The sequence below is a fragment of the Penicillium oxalicum genome, chromosome VII, assembly GCF_001723175.1.
Source record: "Penicillium oxalicum strain HP7-1 chromosome VII, whole genome shotgun sequence".
Taxonomy (NCBI): domain Eukaryota; kingdom Fungi; phylum Ascomycota; class Eurotiomycetes; order Eurotiales; family Aspergillaceae; genus Penicillium; species Penicillium oxalicum.
This window is the reverse complement of record NC_064656.1, coordinates 163170-180485: the sequence shown is the minus strand read 5'-3', so window position 1 is coordinate 180485 and position 17316 is coordinate 163170. Positions and strand designations below refer to the sequence as shown.

The window sequence follows — 17316 nt, the reverse complement described above, 5'->3', positions numbered from 1 at the left end:
GTGAGTTGACCCCAGGAATGTCTTTTTATCGAGAACGGACCATCTTCTGGTGTGCTATAGCACTGCGTGCCTGCATATCGAGTATGGTAGATACTATCCATCAATCAAGCAAGGTCGGTGTCCTTGTACAATTTCGCCTCCATCAATACCTTGGGGTTCCCTCTTCTCAGTCGAGGGACAACCAAAACACAGTGCCCGGGAGCCTCATGCGAGAGAAAGAAAAAACGGCAGTGCGTTTTCTCTCCTCGAGTGGTCCATCCACACTTTTACTCCGTGGGATCAATTTCTGGCTTTCTGCCAAGCAAATAATCTGGGGTTCAAAGGACTCCAAAAAGGCTCCGTGTCGAGGGCAGGATGGCTGGCCATCCTGGAATCGGCTGGTTCGCCAAGAGATTCCAGGTACACATGACCATCCACAGCACAAACGTTTCCCCGTAGTCAAATAAGGTTAGTGGTCATCCCTCCGACAATCCTCAGATACCTACTGCAGTACCACCTTCGCGCACAGAAATACCCGGAAACATCGGGCTGGTCCATGCGGTGCGGTGAATCGGTTCAGGACTTGGCGTCATTCAATGGGTGGTCACAGCAGAGAACCAAAAATAGACCGTCTGGTAATCCGTCTTTTCCCCTGTGTCTGGTCGAAAGGGCCAGAGAGTCCGCCTCTCAGCTCAGTCAGCATGATTGAGATTCTGGGCAGTAGTACTCGTACTCAGATACCATGGCCTAGACCCAAATGTAACACGCGATGACAATTTCATTCCAGCAATCAAAGACCCGCAAAAAAAAAGAATCGGCCAATGATAGTCAGTGGAAGCGCGACATGCCTGAGTCCTTCAAGCCTGGTGCAACACAAGATCCCAGCTGAATGGCATGGCATTGGCATTCCAGGGCAATCTTACGATCTCTGGGATTGATGTCATTGTATCTGGGTTGGAATGTAGGCGTGCATGCCGACGGATAGCGACACGCGACTCCGGGAAGGGTCATCACGCCAGCCACGCTTGTTCTCTCCGGCAGTCTGCTTTCGGCCTGCGCGTCCAAGATGGATACTTCGCGTGGTCTCGGATCGGGCGAGTTGTGACACCCGATCCAGATTCTTGCGACAAGACTTCGGCCAGCATGCCAAAATTCCCCGTTGACGATACGACGCGATTTTCAAAACGTCATCGATGACCACGCAATGAAAGATCTTCCGCACTGCCGATATCCTGGTCTCATGAGCGCGTACCGAGTACGTGTGGACGTCGGGGCTCTTCTGAGATAAGTTCAACAGAGATGACGACATTGCGGCTATGTCGGTTCCTGAGATCTACGCTCCTCTGAATCGCCCCGTGTGGCTTCATGGAGCGAATTTGCGGCCCGAGCTATCAAGTCTCGAAACTTGACCAATAAAGATGGTCGATTGACTAGAGGTAGCGCGATGGTGTGGGTTTCCTGCAGGTTTCCTCGCCCCTGTGCCCCCCGGGCAGGGCCGGGCGTTAAGGAAGCCAAAGGAGCGGAAGGGGAGAGGTTGTGCCGCTGAACTATGTCTCACTGTGTGACCTTCGGTCACGACTCTGAGCAACTTCCAAAAATACAAATGAGGCTTCCGGGGGCTTCCATTCGCTCATGAGTCGTGTCTGACCATTGGAATTTCTTTTCTCGTCCCCAACGAGCAACAAGATGCATATTTTGCATCGGCCAGATTTTGGTGGAACAGGTCGAGTGCTTAGATCTGATGACTGTGATATTGAGACTGAGTGAAGCTCTTGAGGTTCTGAAAATCGACGAGTCATTTGAACTAGAATCGGTAAAGTGTCCGCGTTTCAGACGGCTTACTGCTATTGCATGGAAAGTTTCAAATTTGTAATTTGTGTTCCTGGCTGGGCCGTTGGGTTGAGCAAGGTCTACAAGGTTGTTGGCCGTGTCATCCGACAACCAACGCCGAGTCCCAGAACACCTCAATTTGGTCATGTAGATGCTCACGGGAGCACTACCGTCGAATCGTATTCCACTTCGACTGCGCGAGATATCAAATAAGCTTTTCTTTGTAAGACCACGGCCTTATCGTCCGATTTGACCGCCTGAGATTTTATTAGGGCTACCTGGCCAAGCTAAGAGTATTCGGGAACAGCAAAGCCAGCACGGGAAAGAACTCTCTTTCCTATCCAAATGATTTAGTATACTGGGATTGGCACACCGTTCAGATCATAGTGCCATGTGTCAATCGACTTCTGGTCGTACTCGCACCGCATACTTCCATTCTTCCACATGGGTCGCAGAGGCCAGGCACAGATTTGCCTATTCTCACCCAGATGCTCTCCCTGTAGAACGGTCGCATTGAGAGTGACGGGCCTGACGTCTTTCTCGACCCAGTCAATGAGAACCTGCAAGTTTGTCTGCGGGAATGGACCGTTGGGCATCAGAGGGTTGGTCGCACAATGGGCGGCGCCTGGAACAAGATAGAGTTGGTACCAATCCTTCAAGGCGTTGGCACCATCTTTGTAAGACAGATGAGGGTACATGATCTCCCTGACTGACTCCCAGTATCGGACCGAGGACGCAGTCGGGATACTGTTGTCGGCCTCACCGTGGAAGTGGATAACTTTGCCGCCAGCTTCATGGAACGGGGTGAGATCGGGCCATGTAGTCTGAAGAGTGGAATAGTATTCTTGCATGCCACCAATCATCCAACCTTTGAGGGTGTCATAGGTCACACCATTGAGGTTGGATAAATTGGTCCCATTCTTGTCAAGCAGCAGTGCGATGAATTCTGCGCCGAGTCCGTTGACAGAGAGCTCCCATTTCCCGCTGGAAGTGTTGTATTGAGTGTTGACATCGGCAAAGGTCGCCGCGGTCTGATATGACAGATACACCTGTCGACCTTGCGAGTCGCGTAGGCCACGAATCACTTCCTTGGCGACCTCCACGGCTTCCTTGCTGACCGTTCCCTTTTGCTCGGGGGTAGCAGATGTTCGCATCCCAAAGCTGAAACCACCCGGCGAAGCAGCGCAGTAGTAAGGCTGCCCAACCACGCTGGAAATATCAAAGTGCAATTGGCACAGATCTGATCGGGAGACCACTCCATCCTTCAACCCATCCAAAGAGTCGCAAGCTGAGATCGTCTCGTTGACTATCTTGTCCATCTCACAGGGTGGTGGAAAGTAGCCCAGAGTCTTGGTCACGATGTTGGAGTACAGATGTTGAGTCTGTTGGAATGACCAGCGGAAAGCCGGAGCCCCAATCGCGGCGCCATCCCATTCGTCCCCAAAGCGTTGGATCTGACTCCATCCTTCACGGCCTCCTTCAGAGCAACCCTGGTAGTAGGAATAGAGTTTGGTGCCGTCGTCCATGTTGAAAACGTTTCTCGTGAGCTGCTTCCCTATCTTACTCAGCTCCCAGTGGGCCTTGAATCCAAACATGTACAGGGTCTCATAGTCCAAGGTCCCGTTGGCCAAGAGCATTGCCGCATCGGCCTGCACCGTGAAGCCTCCAAATCCACCGTCGGTTCGACCAGCCACAGCACCATACATAACCCCGCCAGGCAGCGATTCGGTTCCGGAGTTGATGGCATAGCCTCCACCTCCAGTTGAGAGATATCGATTCTGGAACTGAGCGGGGTCAGGAAGCCAGTACTGAACAAGGACTCGATCACCACTGCGGCTGTCATGTGAATACGCCAGCGTCAAATTGCAGTAAGAGAATGTCGCTGCCGGGTAGAAGGTTGCCGCTGCTCCGACGGAGGCATTGTGTACGGCATTTGCAGTGACCGATGAAGGGTCAAGGGTGATGCCCTGGATGAAGTCAGAAGGCGGAAGCTTGGACTTGACGTAATCTGCCGTGCAAATGTCCTCGAGGGACGTTGCAGAAGTGACGCTTGCCGAGGCAACCGCTGCCAGGGCCAAGGTCTGCGAGACCAAGTGAGATCGCATGATGAGCCCTGTGTTATCAATGGCAAGCAAAAGAGAATAAAGTCTGCCCTAACCAACCCAGAGAGGTCTTGCGCCCGTTGATATATATGCCATTTGCATGGAGAGGACTCCCACCATGAACTACGTCTAGGTTCCCCGCCGGGATGAATTCACATCCGGCGTACCTGAAGTGTGGCCGAATTCCTTGTATACGACCCCGTCTTCACCTCATATCTCAGACATGATCACTCCAAGAGGAACGGAATATTGCTCACGTAGGGTTAGCTCGGATGAACGGTCATAATTTTCCCTAGTTGTGTGGAGAATCCCCTGGAACAAATTGTGGGGAGACATGGGAACCCTGCTGCAGTCAATTCTCCAGGCCTACCGTCAGCGGTGAGGACAGACTGTGCTCCTCTTGTGCAAGTGAGAGATGCTACCCATTCGCATAGGGCAGATAGCCAACGTTTCAAAGACGGGGAAGCTCCAGGAGCTATAGTCCCAGATGGCCCAAAAGGGTGATGAGTCGACAGACATTTTGGACCTCGGAAGTGGATATCGTGGGGTCAAAGTCAATGCTAGTGGCGACAAGCCGTGATTGGTTCTGGTAAGATCTTTCCCGGTAGCTTCGAAGTCACGGGGAAGTACCGACAGCCAAGAAGAAACAAGCCCTTATCGGATCGAAAGATGTCGAGAAGCACTCAAAGCAAACAATCAATATGGAGGACGTGCCTGAGATAGACAGTAGACAAGGGCTGCGTGGGGACTTTTTGTGGTACCTTGAAACCAGCCAGCCGATCCACACTTGGCACGGGCCCACAAGGACTCGACACCTCAGGCTGTAACGCCAATGCGAGCTTCACCGCGGAGCGGCAGGTCGTTCGAAAGCACAAGTGGAGGCTACTCTGCCATTTTACCATCAGTGTTTATTCCTCTGCATCATCACTCATTCTTTTCCAAGGCTCACACGCCTCACATATACACGTCTATCGCAAGCATGGAACCGGCGCAAGACCCCCCCCCTCCCACAAAATCGAATCTACGCTTCACGCTCGAGCTGGAATTTGTGTCGTCTTTGGCCAATCCCTACTACCTCTCCTACCTGGCCGTCACTTACCCAAATCTTCTCGGCGTTGCCCAAGGCGATGACGACGACAATTCCACCTCAGCGCCGGATGCACAAGCATTTGCCGCCTACTTGGCCTATCTCTACTCATACTGGAAGACCCCCGAGTACGCTCAATTCCTCACTCATCCGGGTCCAACCTTGCGCGCCTTGCGGCTGCTTCAAGAAGATCGATTTCGTCGCGACATCATTCTGCCTCATGTCATTGAGAGTCTGGCTGGGAATGTGCAGACGGACAATGCGCCAAAGGAGGACGAAAGCGAGGACAAGGGAGAAGATGGAAATGGGACACACACATGATCCATTGTTGGACGCAGACAATCGCTTCTGCGGGACCAATTTCAACTTATCTCCAGGCATTTCATGACACGGCAATTCTCATGACCCTCTCGAGACCATGCCCCTTATCAGATTTTCGGCAAACGCCAGCGATCACCTGAATTCAATCAAGCCCAAGATTTGAAAAAAGTGGGTAACTACTAGCTACCCAGAAAGGGCGTCATGTGCGACCGAGGCATTCAGTCGATCGGCAGAGGGCACCAGTTTGTCGATCAAAGGATCTCAAGACGAAGTGCCGATCATCTTTATTTGATTTCTCCAAAGTTCACTTCTCTCATGATGTGGTCGGTTGGGACATGCTTGCCAATGGGCGTCACTGCAGTATTTCGGGGTGGAGAGGCACCCTCGAAGACCGAGGATGCGTGTAATCAGCCGCACTGGTAGGTATCTTCCAGAGGTATCGATTGTCAACGCGGACAGCAACAATGCGATCGTGCCGCATGCGTCAACCCATGTGGCAACTACCCGAGGCCATCGATGTAAACTACCGCCAACATTACATGGCAAGTTCCAAATAATTACGTTGATCGCCCGCTGCTTCCATACTTGATCAAATGCAGTCAATAATGATGGCTTGTAATGCTTAGTGATCTAGTGCTTGGGACGTGGTGGTATTGGGGAAACAGTACTGGACCGTGCGCAATTATTACGGTCCGCATCGAAGTGTTCTGTTCCGAAACTTTTTTTCCCTCTCTGATGTTGGTCTCCTACGTATTTCCGACCTTCTATCTTGTGGAAATTAAGAGAGAAGATCGGGCGACAATATCTCATTTGAATGCTCCTTTTGTCTTTATCTTATTTCTTTGCACATGCAGATTGGCTATACAAATAGCAATTGCATAGCAACCTTTTGCTCTCGTGGTCGAGGGCTGAAATTTGGTGAGAGACCCCACCCCCTGGGGATCATCAGCCGCCAACTACCTCATCGCACTGCCCCCGTTCCCGTCCAACAGTGACTGCACTCGCACCCAATTGTCCGCTCCTCTCAGCCCGCCTCTTCACCTTCTCATGGCCCACACGGCATCTCGATAATCTCTTGCGTGTTTCATCTTTGATCTGTCATTCAGAAGCCACCCCAACGTCGCGATCTTCCAGCTTTGCGGCGGATCCCACTCCGAGATCGCCTCAAGTCTGTGCCTCATGGAGTCTGTACGCCAGTCGTGTCGCCCGCGGCACCAGGTCTTGACCCTGAAATGTTACCCTAAATACCAGAAGGGGGTGGCCGAAGTGAAGCCAAACCCGAGCGAACTGTCCTATTTGTTGTACTATGCTAGTACACGCCGCAGCAAATTGACAAAGGTGGGCGCTTTTCTGGAGAAACGGGTCGCCAAAGATGTTTGGAGGCGTCGACTGGGGTAAGTTGAGCGTGTGTAGGATGGATTGATGCAGAAAAGATGCCCATGTCTCGAGCTCGGGATCACAGCAAATGCTGACAGCGTTTTCCATACTAGAAATGTCCAGGTCGCGCTTCATATCCTGACGGCGCTCATCGAAAAAGTTCCCCGCGAGTTGCCCATCTACGCCTGCTATGTGTTATCGATCATCGAGAACGTGCAACAGTCTCACGACATTTCCATGGTGGAGGATTCGATTGCGACGTTTAATACGTTTTGCCGTCATCAAGACCCAGCCGTCATTTCAGCAGACCAAGGGCTCGCCAACAAGTATCGGCAGGTGATTGAAACATATGCCGGATTTGCGAATCCGCACTCCCCGGATTATTCAGTGCCCAAATTGGGTCATCCACTTTCATTACGGTGGCGCAACGCTGGACTGCGCGCCATCAGGAGTATTGTGAGTTCAGAGAGCCTAGCCGCAGATGGAGGGTCAATTCTTCGCGTTATTCTGCCTGTCATTCTCGAGAACCTCTATTCCTCGGAAGAAAATGTGCTAGGAACATTGAAAGCCAGGCTTGCAGAGGCCGACCAGGACACTCGCGATACGGGCTTGAATCGCCGGGTCAGCATTGCGACAGTGAATACAGTTGACGCGGCGGAAAGAGACCCTGCGCTGGCCGCACAGTCGACCGCTGACGCCGATAGACGTGCGGAAATGGACTCGAGGCTGCTGGCGCTGCGTTGTTTGGAGCAAATTATCGTCTCGGGTAGTAGTCGTGGTCAGATTCGCATAGCGGCCACGGAGATCCTTCGGTTCATTTCCAAAAAGCGCTTCGCGCAGACCCCCAGCTCCAAGACATCGAACGAGGTTGGCCACGGATCGGGCAATTGGGCGACGAGCCTCATTGAGTTAGTTGCGACCTGGTGCCCGGTTCAGGTCCGATTCGTCATCCTCATGATGGCGATGGATCTCTTGGATGATACGCCGCCAAGGGAAGATACCTTGGAGTCGTCGTTCACCATTCTCTCCGTCGTCAATTGGCTTCTGAAATCCCCAGTCAATATGATCGGTCTGAGTGTCATGGATATTCTCCTCGGACTGATGCGATATATGTCTGACTTGCTGTCTCCTGTCAACGGGGTCGAGGGTGAGATTCAGAAGAGCATGAGCTTGACGAACGATACCGCGCAACCCATCTCGCAAAACAGAAAAGCCATGCTTACTCTGGTGGAGCAGTGCATCGGCAATCTTGCAACGCATAACTACTACGGCGACCAAGTTGCAGACATGATGCGTACCATCCTCCGTCATGTCAAGTCTGCCTCTGGCTACGAAACCACCATTCAGCCTTCCCTAGCCACCGTCCATGAGACTGGGGGTGTTTCAGGGGTAGGCTCGACAAATCCAGAGACAGACCAGCCGAACGGAGAGAAGATGTATGGTGAGATCTTTGCTCATCCGGTTGCGAAGGTGACTGCGCTTCGAGCCGTCAAATCCGTTCTTGTCGTGGCCAACCTCCGAACACCAACCTCCATGAAGGGCTCAGAGGCCAGAAATCAAGTGGGACTTCATGTCTGGGAAGGGACTCATGGTCTGCTTCGAGACGGCGATGCAGAAGTTCGCCATGCATACGCTGACGCATTCCTATCCTGGCTCCAGCTGGAAACCACCAAGCAAGATCTCAAGGTTCGCATGGATCTCCCTAGGTTGCAAAAACCAGTACCACGTCGAGATGCCGAACTTTCGGACAAATCACCGAACCGACGAACTGCATCCGCGAATCACAGAGAAAGCGCAATTGTTATTGCACAGTGTAATTTCCTACGTCTGTTACACCTGGCTATCTATGACGCCGCTCTTGACAATTCAGCCACGGGATCGGAAGTGCTTGTTTTGTATCTTCTGCTGGTCAGCCTTGTGGAGAATCTTGGCGTGAACGCAGCCCAGTTTGGGCTACCCATGGTCCTGAGATTGCAAGAAGACTTGTCTACTTCTGTAGAGTTGGGATCCCCTGCAGCGCGTGTCAACGTCGGAAGTTTGGTCCACGGCTACCTGCTCGCTGTAGCGGAGAAGTTCAATCTCGAAGCCACATCCGCTGGCGATAAGGTTCGCTCAGAGATTGAAAGCCGCAAGAACAAGGGCCATTGGTTCTCCAGGATCAAGCTTCCACCCACTGGCCTCGATAGTATCACTATGGATGAAAAGGTCATGGCAGATGGTTTCTCGGACTCTTTCACCCCCACGCCGTTCAGGGACGTTGACGGGCTAGTCAAGGGCATTGAAGAGGCTTATTCCCAGTTGGTTGCATCTGCTCCGCAAAGTCCCCAAACATCGGCAAGCCAAGGATTCGAATTCCCGGTTTTGACCCACAGTTTCGGCTCACAGCCATCGAAGCAAGAGAAGGGACTCCCATCTCCTGTAAAAGAGCATTTGCTGTCACCTTGGTCTCGCGATGCGTGCCTTGCCGCCGTGGAGAAAGATAGTGCCGGGACTGCGTCCCTCACCGGGTCCCGCGGTGGCACTATGACCCGCAACAGTCACTTGAACGGAAACGCGAATGGCTCCCCCGGTGGCTCGGCCCTGGGACTCAATCATCCCTTGAGTGTCCCTGATATCTCTTACAGTCCAGAGACTAGCTCAGGCAGAGCGTCGCCGGTCCGCGTCACTGATCTGCGGCGGGTATTATCTGTTAATACGGAAGCTAATATTCGTCGACGCAGTCCGCTGCGCGGCCAAATCGGTGCATCTAATGCGAGCGTACTGTCCTCGGGGAGTGAAAGTATGGTGAGCGGCGCCTATTCTGGTTCGGAGGCGGATCAAGATGCCGTCTCCGCAATGGACCATGAGACTCAACGCCCGTCTGAGAATGGTGGAACTGAGACACCACGGGCATTTATGTCTACCGTCATCCCACCAGAAGATGAACCGCCCACCGAGCAAGATCAAGATTCCGAGAATAACACCCCTCTTCCCACTCCGAGTGCTTTGCCAATTCCTGGAGGGTTCCCGAACGATTCTCAGCGGTCTTTGACATTTACCGATCGCCCATCTACCGCCCCTTACGATTCTCAACAATCATCAAAAACCGCTCCAAAATCAGACTCCTTCCGAAACGGTCGAGCTTCAAAGACCCTTGATCGTAACAAGAGTCGATCAAGTCACAACATTGCGCTTGGATACTCTGATGGCTATCGAGACGCGGCACTCAACGGCCCCGAGCCTCCTCTTGACTTCGCTCGACGCGACGAGTTGAAGAAACTACTCGACGGTTTCCTTTCAACCGGTAATACATCGCTTGCCAATGGTGATCGTCCATCTGCCGCGGTATCATCTTCCCAAGCAGATACATCTAACAGTTACTCGAGCCGCCGGCAAGTTAGTGGGGGTGGCCTCGGACGACCTCCATATTGAATGCAGTTCCACCATGCCCGTTCTATGTATAGTCGGCGATGGGTCGTACAGTTTTCCCATCGTCCCAGTTTTGTCACATTTGCTTATCCGCATGTTCCTTCTAATTTTCCTGTACATGATTATTATCTATTCGAAATACCTATACTTCTCAGATCCTTCGGAGCGCCATAATCTAAGTAAACAACTCTGCTCAGTCTCTACACCTCCTAGCTGGATCTTCCACGAAGCGCTCTCCTCCCATTGATCAAGCGTGAGAGGCGAAGCCTCGTGTCTTGGGATTTGTCCTTATCCTGAGGGCCAGCGTCTTCGAGGTGTTTATTTTCTCTCTATCGCCGGTTCAGTGGTTCAGTGAGAAAAGTCCTTCTTTCTTTTTTCTTTCTTTTTTCTTTCTTTTTTCTTTCTTTTTTCTTTCTTTTTTCTTTCTTTTTTCTTTCTTTTTTCTTTCTTGTTCCACTCAATTATCGAGTATTCTCTCTCCAGCTCTTGTGCAGAGCCAAGAGCCTCCCGATCAATTCTATTTGAGCACCAGAAGACTACGCCCATAGAAGTACTCGAATGGACATAGTGCGCTTCATTGCCATTGTTGGATGTAGTTCGAACACTGTCAAAACCTTCGAGGATTGACTGCAATCTTACCGCAAAACTACCCACATCCCCTTCTTTAGTGAGTTATTTCTCGATATATTTACATGATTTGTATGGAGATGGATTCACGTTACTATGGAAACGTCATTGTAAATATAAGTTAGAGAAAGATTGTTACATAAATGGAAAGTGTTCTAGATTTTTGCTTATCGAAGCAATCATAAGCATAATGGATGTACCCACCAGACATAAAATAAAATCTGTCGATTGTATATTTTGTGGGTCCCTTGCCCGGGAAAGACGGGGGGTAGGATTTGTTCCAACCCTATTGCTGCAGCGGGCTGTATTTTGTTCTTACTCGTTCCCCATAGAATGTATGAGGTTCTCCACTTGGATACCCAGAAATTTGACCTGGAAAAGAGGTTTAAAAGTAGTAGACTTTCACCTGGTTACTTTCCTGGAATTATGTTTATCAGCCAGTGTTGGGCAAATCCTAATTGAACGTAGAGTATGCACTGACTTTTTCGAAGGGACGAGCTCCAACTGTATGAAGCGCTTCAAGGTCTTACCTATTCAAAAACTGTCAATTTCACTAGGCAGAGGTTCGAGACCAATGGTCTTATTAAGTTTGGATTTTGTGGTCCGTGGCACTTTCAGCTGCATCATGAAAGGCAACATCTCAGGTCCGTACTGGCGGCCCAGTGAGAGGCATGATATTATCAATTTACAATTATGATTGATAAGCATATCCATCTGATGAGCAGAGACACAATGGCTCGAGCACCCCTGACGAGAGGAAAGAACAGAACAAAAAAGGCGTGGACTTGGAGAGCGACAACATTGATCAGTATCCCGGCTGAGCCAACAATCGTGGCAACGAGGCCGATTCATCTTCATCAACGGGACCAAAGTACGTTTTGAAGGTCTTTTTGAGCAGCTCCTCTGACAATTCCATATGTTGACCGGGAGCAGATTTGAAATGAAGCTTGCCCTGGTCGTCAAGGGCCTTCAATCCCAGCCAGTCCTCTTTGTAAATTGGTCGCTCCTGCAAGGGGGTCACCGTGCCGTCGGTGGAGTTAACCTCGGCAAACAGAGCGCTCTCCTTTGGCACAACGACCGTGTCATCGTCAAACATATACATGGCAAAGATATTCAGAGACTGCAGTCTCTTCTTGTAGTCCACGTTCTTCAATTCGCGCTCGTTGTTGATATCTGCCAAGAAGTTACTGTTCTCGAGATATGCATCTAACTCGGTAGGATCACGGAAGTATTGAGCAGGAACCACGCGGCCCTGCGCAAAGTCAGTCCAGCGTCCGGACCGCAAAAGTGCTTCGGCTCCATTGCAAAGCCAGTCGCCCAGCGAGCAGGATTGGAAGTCTGAGATGCCATTGTGCTGGCTCCCGAATGTGACCAGATTCCGCACAGGAGGGTTGTTACAGCGCTCGATATAGCCACGCAGGAACTGCCCTCCTTGCGAGAAGCCAAGGGCGTTGACTGCCGGGGCGGTGCTCAGGATCGGGTTTGACGCGAGTTGCTCGCAGACGGTTTCGATTTGCTCCGTGACGTTCCCGAAGAAGGTGGCTCGGCGATCACCGCTTCCCGTCTCTGCCAATCTGATGATATGCACATATGTCCCTGGGTTGGCAGACTCGGCCAAAGAGGCTACCTCTTTCAGGCCGTCGCGTTCAAAGTCATCGCCTAGCCCGTGCCAAATAACGAGAGGGAGCTGGACTTCGTCGTCATGGCCTGAGGCTGAAGGACGGCTGATGCTAGCTGAGAAAGCAACGGCCGCAAGCCCAGCCCATAATGTGAAAATTTTCATTGTGATGACTCTTGTGTTAAACTCGAACTGCATTCAAGCCGAGCCGCTACAAGAAGGAAACGGTTGTCGATGAGACAAGGTGTCACTGGCACGTGACGTCATTCCAAGTAGCGGATAACATCCAATCAGAGTGATTTGGTCCCTGAATTTCGAGGCTTCTTCCTATAAACAGAGGGCGATCTCGATGCACATAACAAAACAACCATTGTACCTGGGGTTCACCGAAAGTTCCAAAGCAGCAAGTACAACATGGGTCACTCAACACTATGTAGACTCACAACGTGCTCTTTTACGCTCTTGACATGAAGAGACATCACAACCAGTGGTGGGATTCTTGAACTGCCTTGACAAACCTTGGGGTCTGGAGACGCAAGGAATGTATTGATTAGCGTGTTTTTGAACGATGACAGAATTGTCTGCTAAGATTATGACAGTCCTGCCAGCTGTCTGACAAATTCTGAATACAGGATCTCTGTGAATCTGGACTTTGTCATAAATAACCTCTGAATCATGGACTATCGGTCTCATCAATGCTACGCATTCGCAGCTGCTGCCCGAAAAATTCTACAGCAGCCGGGGGATGACTATCACCAGACAGTGGAGGAAGAGTTTCCCACGATCTTTCCAGTGCACGGTGAAAAGGCGACAAAGACGCAGTGGCTCGCACACGTGATACAAGGGAACTGCTGGGAGATTTACGGCGTACAGGTTGCGGAAGCCAGCTTTGAGTGTCACTGGTGAGTAGCGATTCACTCGCGTTGAGGCCTGAGGAAACTGGCAGTATTTCAGTAGGGCTACAAGAGACACCGGACAGAGATCGATGCAATTGCCGCAAATCTGAGTATGGGGGAGTATCTCTCATAATTCCCCAATCTCCGATGGATCGACTCTTGCAAATGTCTGGAGCCGCAGCCGAAGTCACGACTGGACCAGCGGTCCAGCTCGTATTTTGATCTGGTATTGATTTGGGATTGTCATTTGTATCAGTAAGGAGTCCGGACTTAGGAGGGCTTGAGGTGTCTGGTTGTCTCTTAGACCCACGTTCATGGCCTGGTCGAAGTTGATTGTGTGTTATCTGAATGCCATCGCCGAAAGGCTGTCTAGTGATGCTATCCTGAATTTGATCCGAGGATGGTTCTTTCCCCCTCATGAAAGGGGATTCCAGAAACGGTACCGTCCACTGTCGCTCATTTGCATGTGCTGTAAGCAGACGGTGGCGATCGTTGTCACTTAGTTTTCGGCGCTTGCCAAACCGCTCAATCTCTTGCTTTGAGGCGAATTGAATTTCCAAGGGACGGGCAACTGTGACCGCTGCCCAGTCAGGGTCTTCGAGCAGCCGGCGTTTCAAGGTTTCCAGATGACGAGCCTGCTCTACACGGCTGGAAGAGTTGGACGGCAGAGTGGACGTCGAGACCTTGTCACAACTAGCTCTGCATTCTTGAAAGGTCAGTGCAATGTCTTGGAGATTCAGCGTTGGGTGTCGGGCAATCTAGTGGAGATCGAGGTAAAAACAAGTTGATATGCGGTGTAGGATTCCGGAAAACGGAGTGGGATCATTTTCACTTCACTGACTCTCCAGTCCTGCCCTGTTCGAGATTATTGCCATCCACAGTGGCGATGCCATTGTCCTGCCTCTCACCGTCTCTCGTATCCAAGTTTGAGCCGTTGTTACTGAGCAGACGCGTCATCCCATCGTGAACAGGCTGCTGGCGAGATCGGAAAAAATGCTGCTTTTGAGCTTGAGTCAGATTGCCTGGGCGGGTCAGATGTCGGTGGAGCTGTCCTCCCGTCCAATTCATCGGGCTGGAACTTGGAATTCAGCAATAGTCAAGATTAAGACGGTGAATTCAACCATGGAAACGGACAGTCTATCATTATTAGATCCATATAATCCCGCCCCCTCCATGTGGAGACCTCTTGAGTGTGGAAGGCCTGAGGATCCAACAACGATGCAAAGCAGACAAATACATCACGTGATACAACACACAAAAAAAATATTCGAGGCTCGGCTCAAGTCCCATCCTGTTTGTTTCTTCACAAACAACAGCCAAGTCACACCGATGCGGACGCCAATGTGCATGTCCCATCGGTGCCTTGGACTGTCATAAACCCAGGCTTCTTATTCTGGATGTTTCTTTGAGTGAGACCGGAGGTCTGAACTGAAACATCATACTTACTCCCCTCGAAGCCGGCCAACGGTGCTGGCTTAGGGGTTGCAGATCACAGGTAAGCCAATTTGTCCGTTTCGTCTTTTAGCATTTGCTTTTGTCGCTCTCAGCAAAGTTTTGCACAGTATGGGTTTCTCCTGCAGGGGATGGCCCAGACTCGTTGAAGGCCCCTATTCTTCCCCTTTTTACTCTGGATGATGAACCAATCTACCAAAGCATAGTTCACCTGAAATCTTCGGATTACTGAACGAAAACCTTGATCCATCTTTCACCTTTATCTGATCTCCATTGTCATATTCTTGATTTGCCAAACTTGACTGCCCGTGGCTGGACTAGAATCCAAAGCTAACACAGCTGCCTAGAGAACCGAGCGTCGTGATGCGACTGGTGATATCATCGCTCCCACGGACTTGTCTGTTGCAGTCTTGTGGACACTGGAGTTAGTCCAAATTCTAGCGTGTCTTCATCAGTTCCAGCTCCCAGTCAAGCCTTTCGCCTTCCCAAACAGGAAGGCACGTGGGTGGATGCGTCAGAGTAGCTTCGCTGTTACTGTGAGGTTGGGCAACTATCTGCCTCTCTGCTCATCTCGCAACTCGTGCTGCAGTGCTGCCCAACGTGGGTCAGTGGTCCGCTACGGCCCGCTGTACTGGATCCACGGAAAGAACATTCTTTCCGATTGCGATCGTTGTAATCTCTATCCAAACGCACATCTAGGTAGCAATAATCTATGTCGCTTGGCCCCTGTCTTTCCCTGATCCATCCCTGAAATTCTATGTCTCCGTGTCTCCTTGCTCTCTCTCCTTCTCTCTCTCCCCCGTATGCTCAAGTGATTCATACCAGACGGTCTCCTGCTCTCGAAAAGGCCTCGCTCCGAGATTAGAGTTCGCCGCTAGTCCGATCATGCTCCATCTTTGCTTGACTTGACCCGGCCACTACCGAGTCTCATCACGTCGTATCATGCAATTCGTCCATCGTGTATCACATGTCCTCACGTAGTCTTCTTTTTCCTCATCGCCTCACTTCCCACTCCTCTCTGCGCTTCTCCCATCCAACGAAGGGATGACGACGACCGTTCTTTCCCTTTCAAATGTCTTGCTGGTGCTCCCGGCGCGTCACGCTGTGCGGTCCGCTTTGCAACGTTGGCTGTTCTCCACCACACGGGTCTTGAGTTTGATCAGAATACGTGACGGCGCACCTGCCGATCGTCCAATTTGGTTGTTATCCTGCAGCGTCAGCGCCGCAACGAGATCCAATCATGCCTTCTTGATGCTGAACGGTGTCCATGCCAAGGGCCGGGGAGTGGGCGCTAGTCTCACCGCTGGAAGGCTGAAACTTTGACCGTGGGCCAACAGTTACCACCAGCGACCACAAGGGAGCACCGATCCCTCCCTCGTTAGTTGCAATCCCGGGAACTTGATCCACTCGGGGCGCATCCGTCGTGTCCACCTGGTCCATTTTACAAACCAGACGGAGCCGATGTCATCACCGCTTGTTGGCAGGTCTCCAGCTGTCGCTCTGACTGGTGCCAGCAGAGCCAGCAGCAAGGCGAACAGGGTTAATACTGCATGGCCATGCGCCATGCTCGCGCGGAGACACCAAGGCCATCCGGGTGCGCAGCACAAGAAAGGAGAAAGAGAGGGGGGAAAAAGCACGGTGTTTTTTTGGGCATGCTAAAAAGGCGCTGACCCCCTCCTCCGGCTAGATCGTATTAAATTTTCTCCTAAACTATCATCAACCGAGCAAACACCCTTTTGTGTTTTTATCTTCGTGGACGTCAGATCACTTGTCATCCTTCTTACTCAACCTGTGTGTGTACTCAGTGCCTGGTACACCCAGCAGTTCAGTCATCAACCATCGACTCCCGCCATCCGACTAAAGAAGATTTCTCTCCGGAACTCAGGATAGTTATTTCTTGAAGCCAACTGCCCTGGTCTCTTGATTATTACCCGAGGATTTCGTACCACATTTCCCCAGGACTGGATATCGTTTTGTTTTTGTGCTTGCCCCGGGCTTCTCTACAGTCTGCACTTAGTGCCGACCCAGCAACAGGTAGTCCTCCATCGCATTTCTTTTTGACATTGCTTTCTTTCTCCTTTTTTCTGCGTTTGTCAGAAATCTGTTTTTGTTTGCATTTCCAATCAGCCTTCCTCCCTGGATTATCGCCTGGACCGCCATAACAACCTTCCTGGACACCCCTCTGGACCACAAAACCTCGACTTCGTACTGGCGTGGTACTCCCTCTGCCCACCTGCCTCTGGCAGTGTGAACAAAAGAATGACGCTTCTTTTTCCCCGAGGATGTCTTAGCGCCCGCTAAGTGATCGAACTCTTTGTTTGAGTGATGTTTAATGTTGCACACTCATTCAAACCAACTATCTTTATTGCCAATGGATTTCTTTTTCTTCCCTAGGACCTGTTCAACCCATGGATTGACTTTTGACACCTCTTGGTCCAAGCCTGGACCCAAGAGCGATTGGAACCGTGACTGGACAATTTACTGGCCTGATTTGACCCTGGACTGTTCTGCAATCTCTATCCTGGAATACAAACGCCTCTTCCCTTGGACCCTGAACCTGGCCTTGTCCTATTGAGGGACTCGGTCGGTGTATAGCTGGATACTTCGACGCTGAGCATT

The 17316-nt window shown here is 51.1% G+C and overlaps 6 protein-coding genes across 6 annotated transcripts; 2 read left to right on the top strand and 4 right to left on the bottom strand.

Moving 5' to 3' along the window:
- Positions 1 to 919: 919 nt before the first annotated feature.
- Positions 920 to 1288, bottom strand: POX_g08595 (uncharacterized protein; the record flags this gene model as incomplete). The annotated part of the gene is made up of 1 exon (XM_050117366.1): positions 920 to 1288. One exon carries the CDS (start codon positions 1286 to 1288, stop codon positions 920 to 922), a length of 369 nt encoding a protein of 122 aa, XP_049965510.1.
- Positions 1289 to 2159: 871 nt separating this feature from the next.
- POX_g08594 (Tannase) lies at positions 2160 to 3914 on the bottom strand (the record flags this gene model as incomplete). The annotated part of the gene is made up of 1 exon (XM_050117365.1): positions 2160 to 3914. One exon carries the CDS (start codon positions 3912 to 3914, stop codon positions 2160 to 2162), a length of 1755 nt encoding a protein of 584 aa, XP_049965509.1.
- A 976-nt stretch (positions 3915 to 4890) lies between these two features.
- Positions 4891 to 5319, top strand: POX_g08593 (Mediator of RNA polymerase II transcription subunit 31; the record flags this gene model as incomplete). The annotated part of the gene is made up of 1 exon (XM_050117364.1): positions 4891 to 5319. The coding sequence occupies one exon, from the start codon at positions 4891 to 4893 to the stop codon at positions 5317 to 5319; it is 429 nt and encodes a 142-aa protein (XP_049965508.1).
- Positions 5320 to 6498: 1179 nt separating this feature from the next.
- Positions 6499 to 10107, top strand: POX_g08592 (Protein efr3; the record flags this gene model as incomplete). Its single annotated transcript, XM_050117363.1, has 2 exons — positions 6499 to 6713; positions 6810 to 10107. 2 exons carry the CDS (start codon positions 6499 to 6501, stop codon positions 10105 to 10107), a joined length of 3513 nt encoding a protein of 1170 aa, XP_049965507.1.
- Positions 10108 to 11536: 1429 nt separating this feature from the next.
- On the bottom strand, positions 11537 to 12514 carry POX_g08591 (uncharacterized protein; the record flags this gene model as incomplete). The annotated part of the gene is made up of 1 exon (XM_050117362.1): positions 11537 to 12514. The coding sequence occupies one exon, from the start codon at positions 12512 to 12514 to the stop codon at positions 11537 to 11539; it is 978 nt and encodes a 325-aa protein (XP_049965506.1).
- A 508-nt stretch (positions 12515 to 13022) lies between these two features.
- POX_g08590 (uncharacterized protein) lies at positions 13023 to 14313 on the bottom strand (the record flags this gene model as incomplete). Its single annotated transcript, XM_050117361.1, has 2 exons — positions 13023 to 13944; positions 14087 to 14313. 2 exons carry the CDS (start codon positions 14311 to 14313, stop codon positions 13023 to 13025), a joined length of 1149 nt encoding a protein of 382 aa, XP_049965505.1.
- Between the last annotated feature and the right edge of the window lie 3003 nt (positions 14314 to 17316).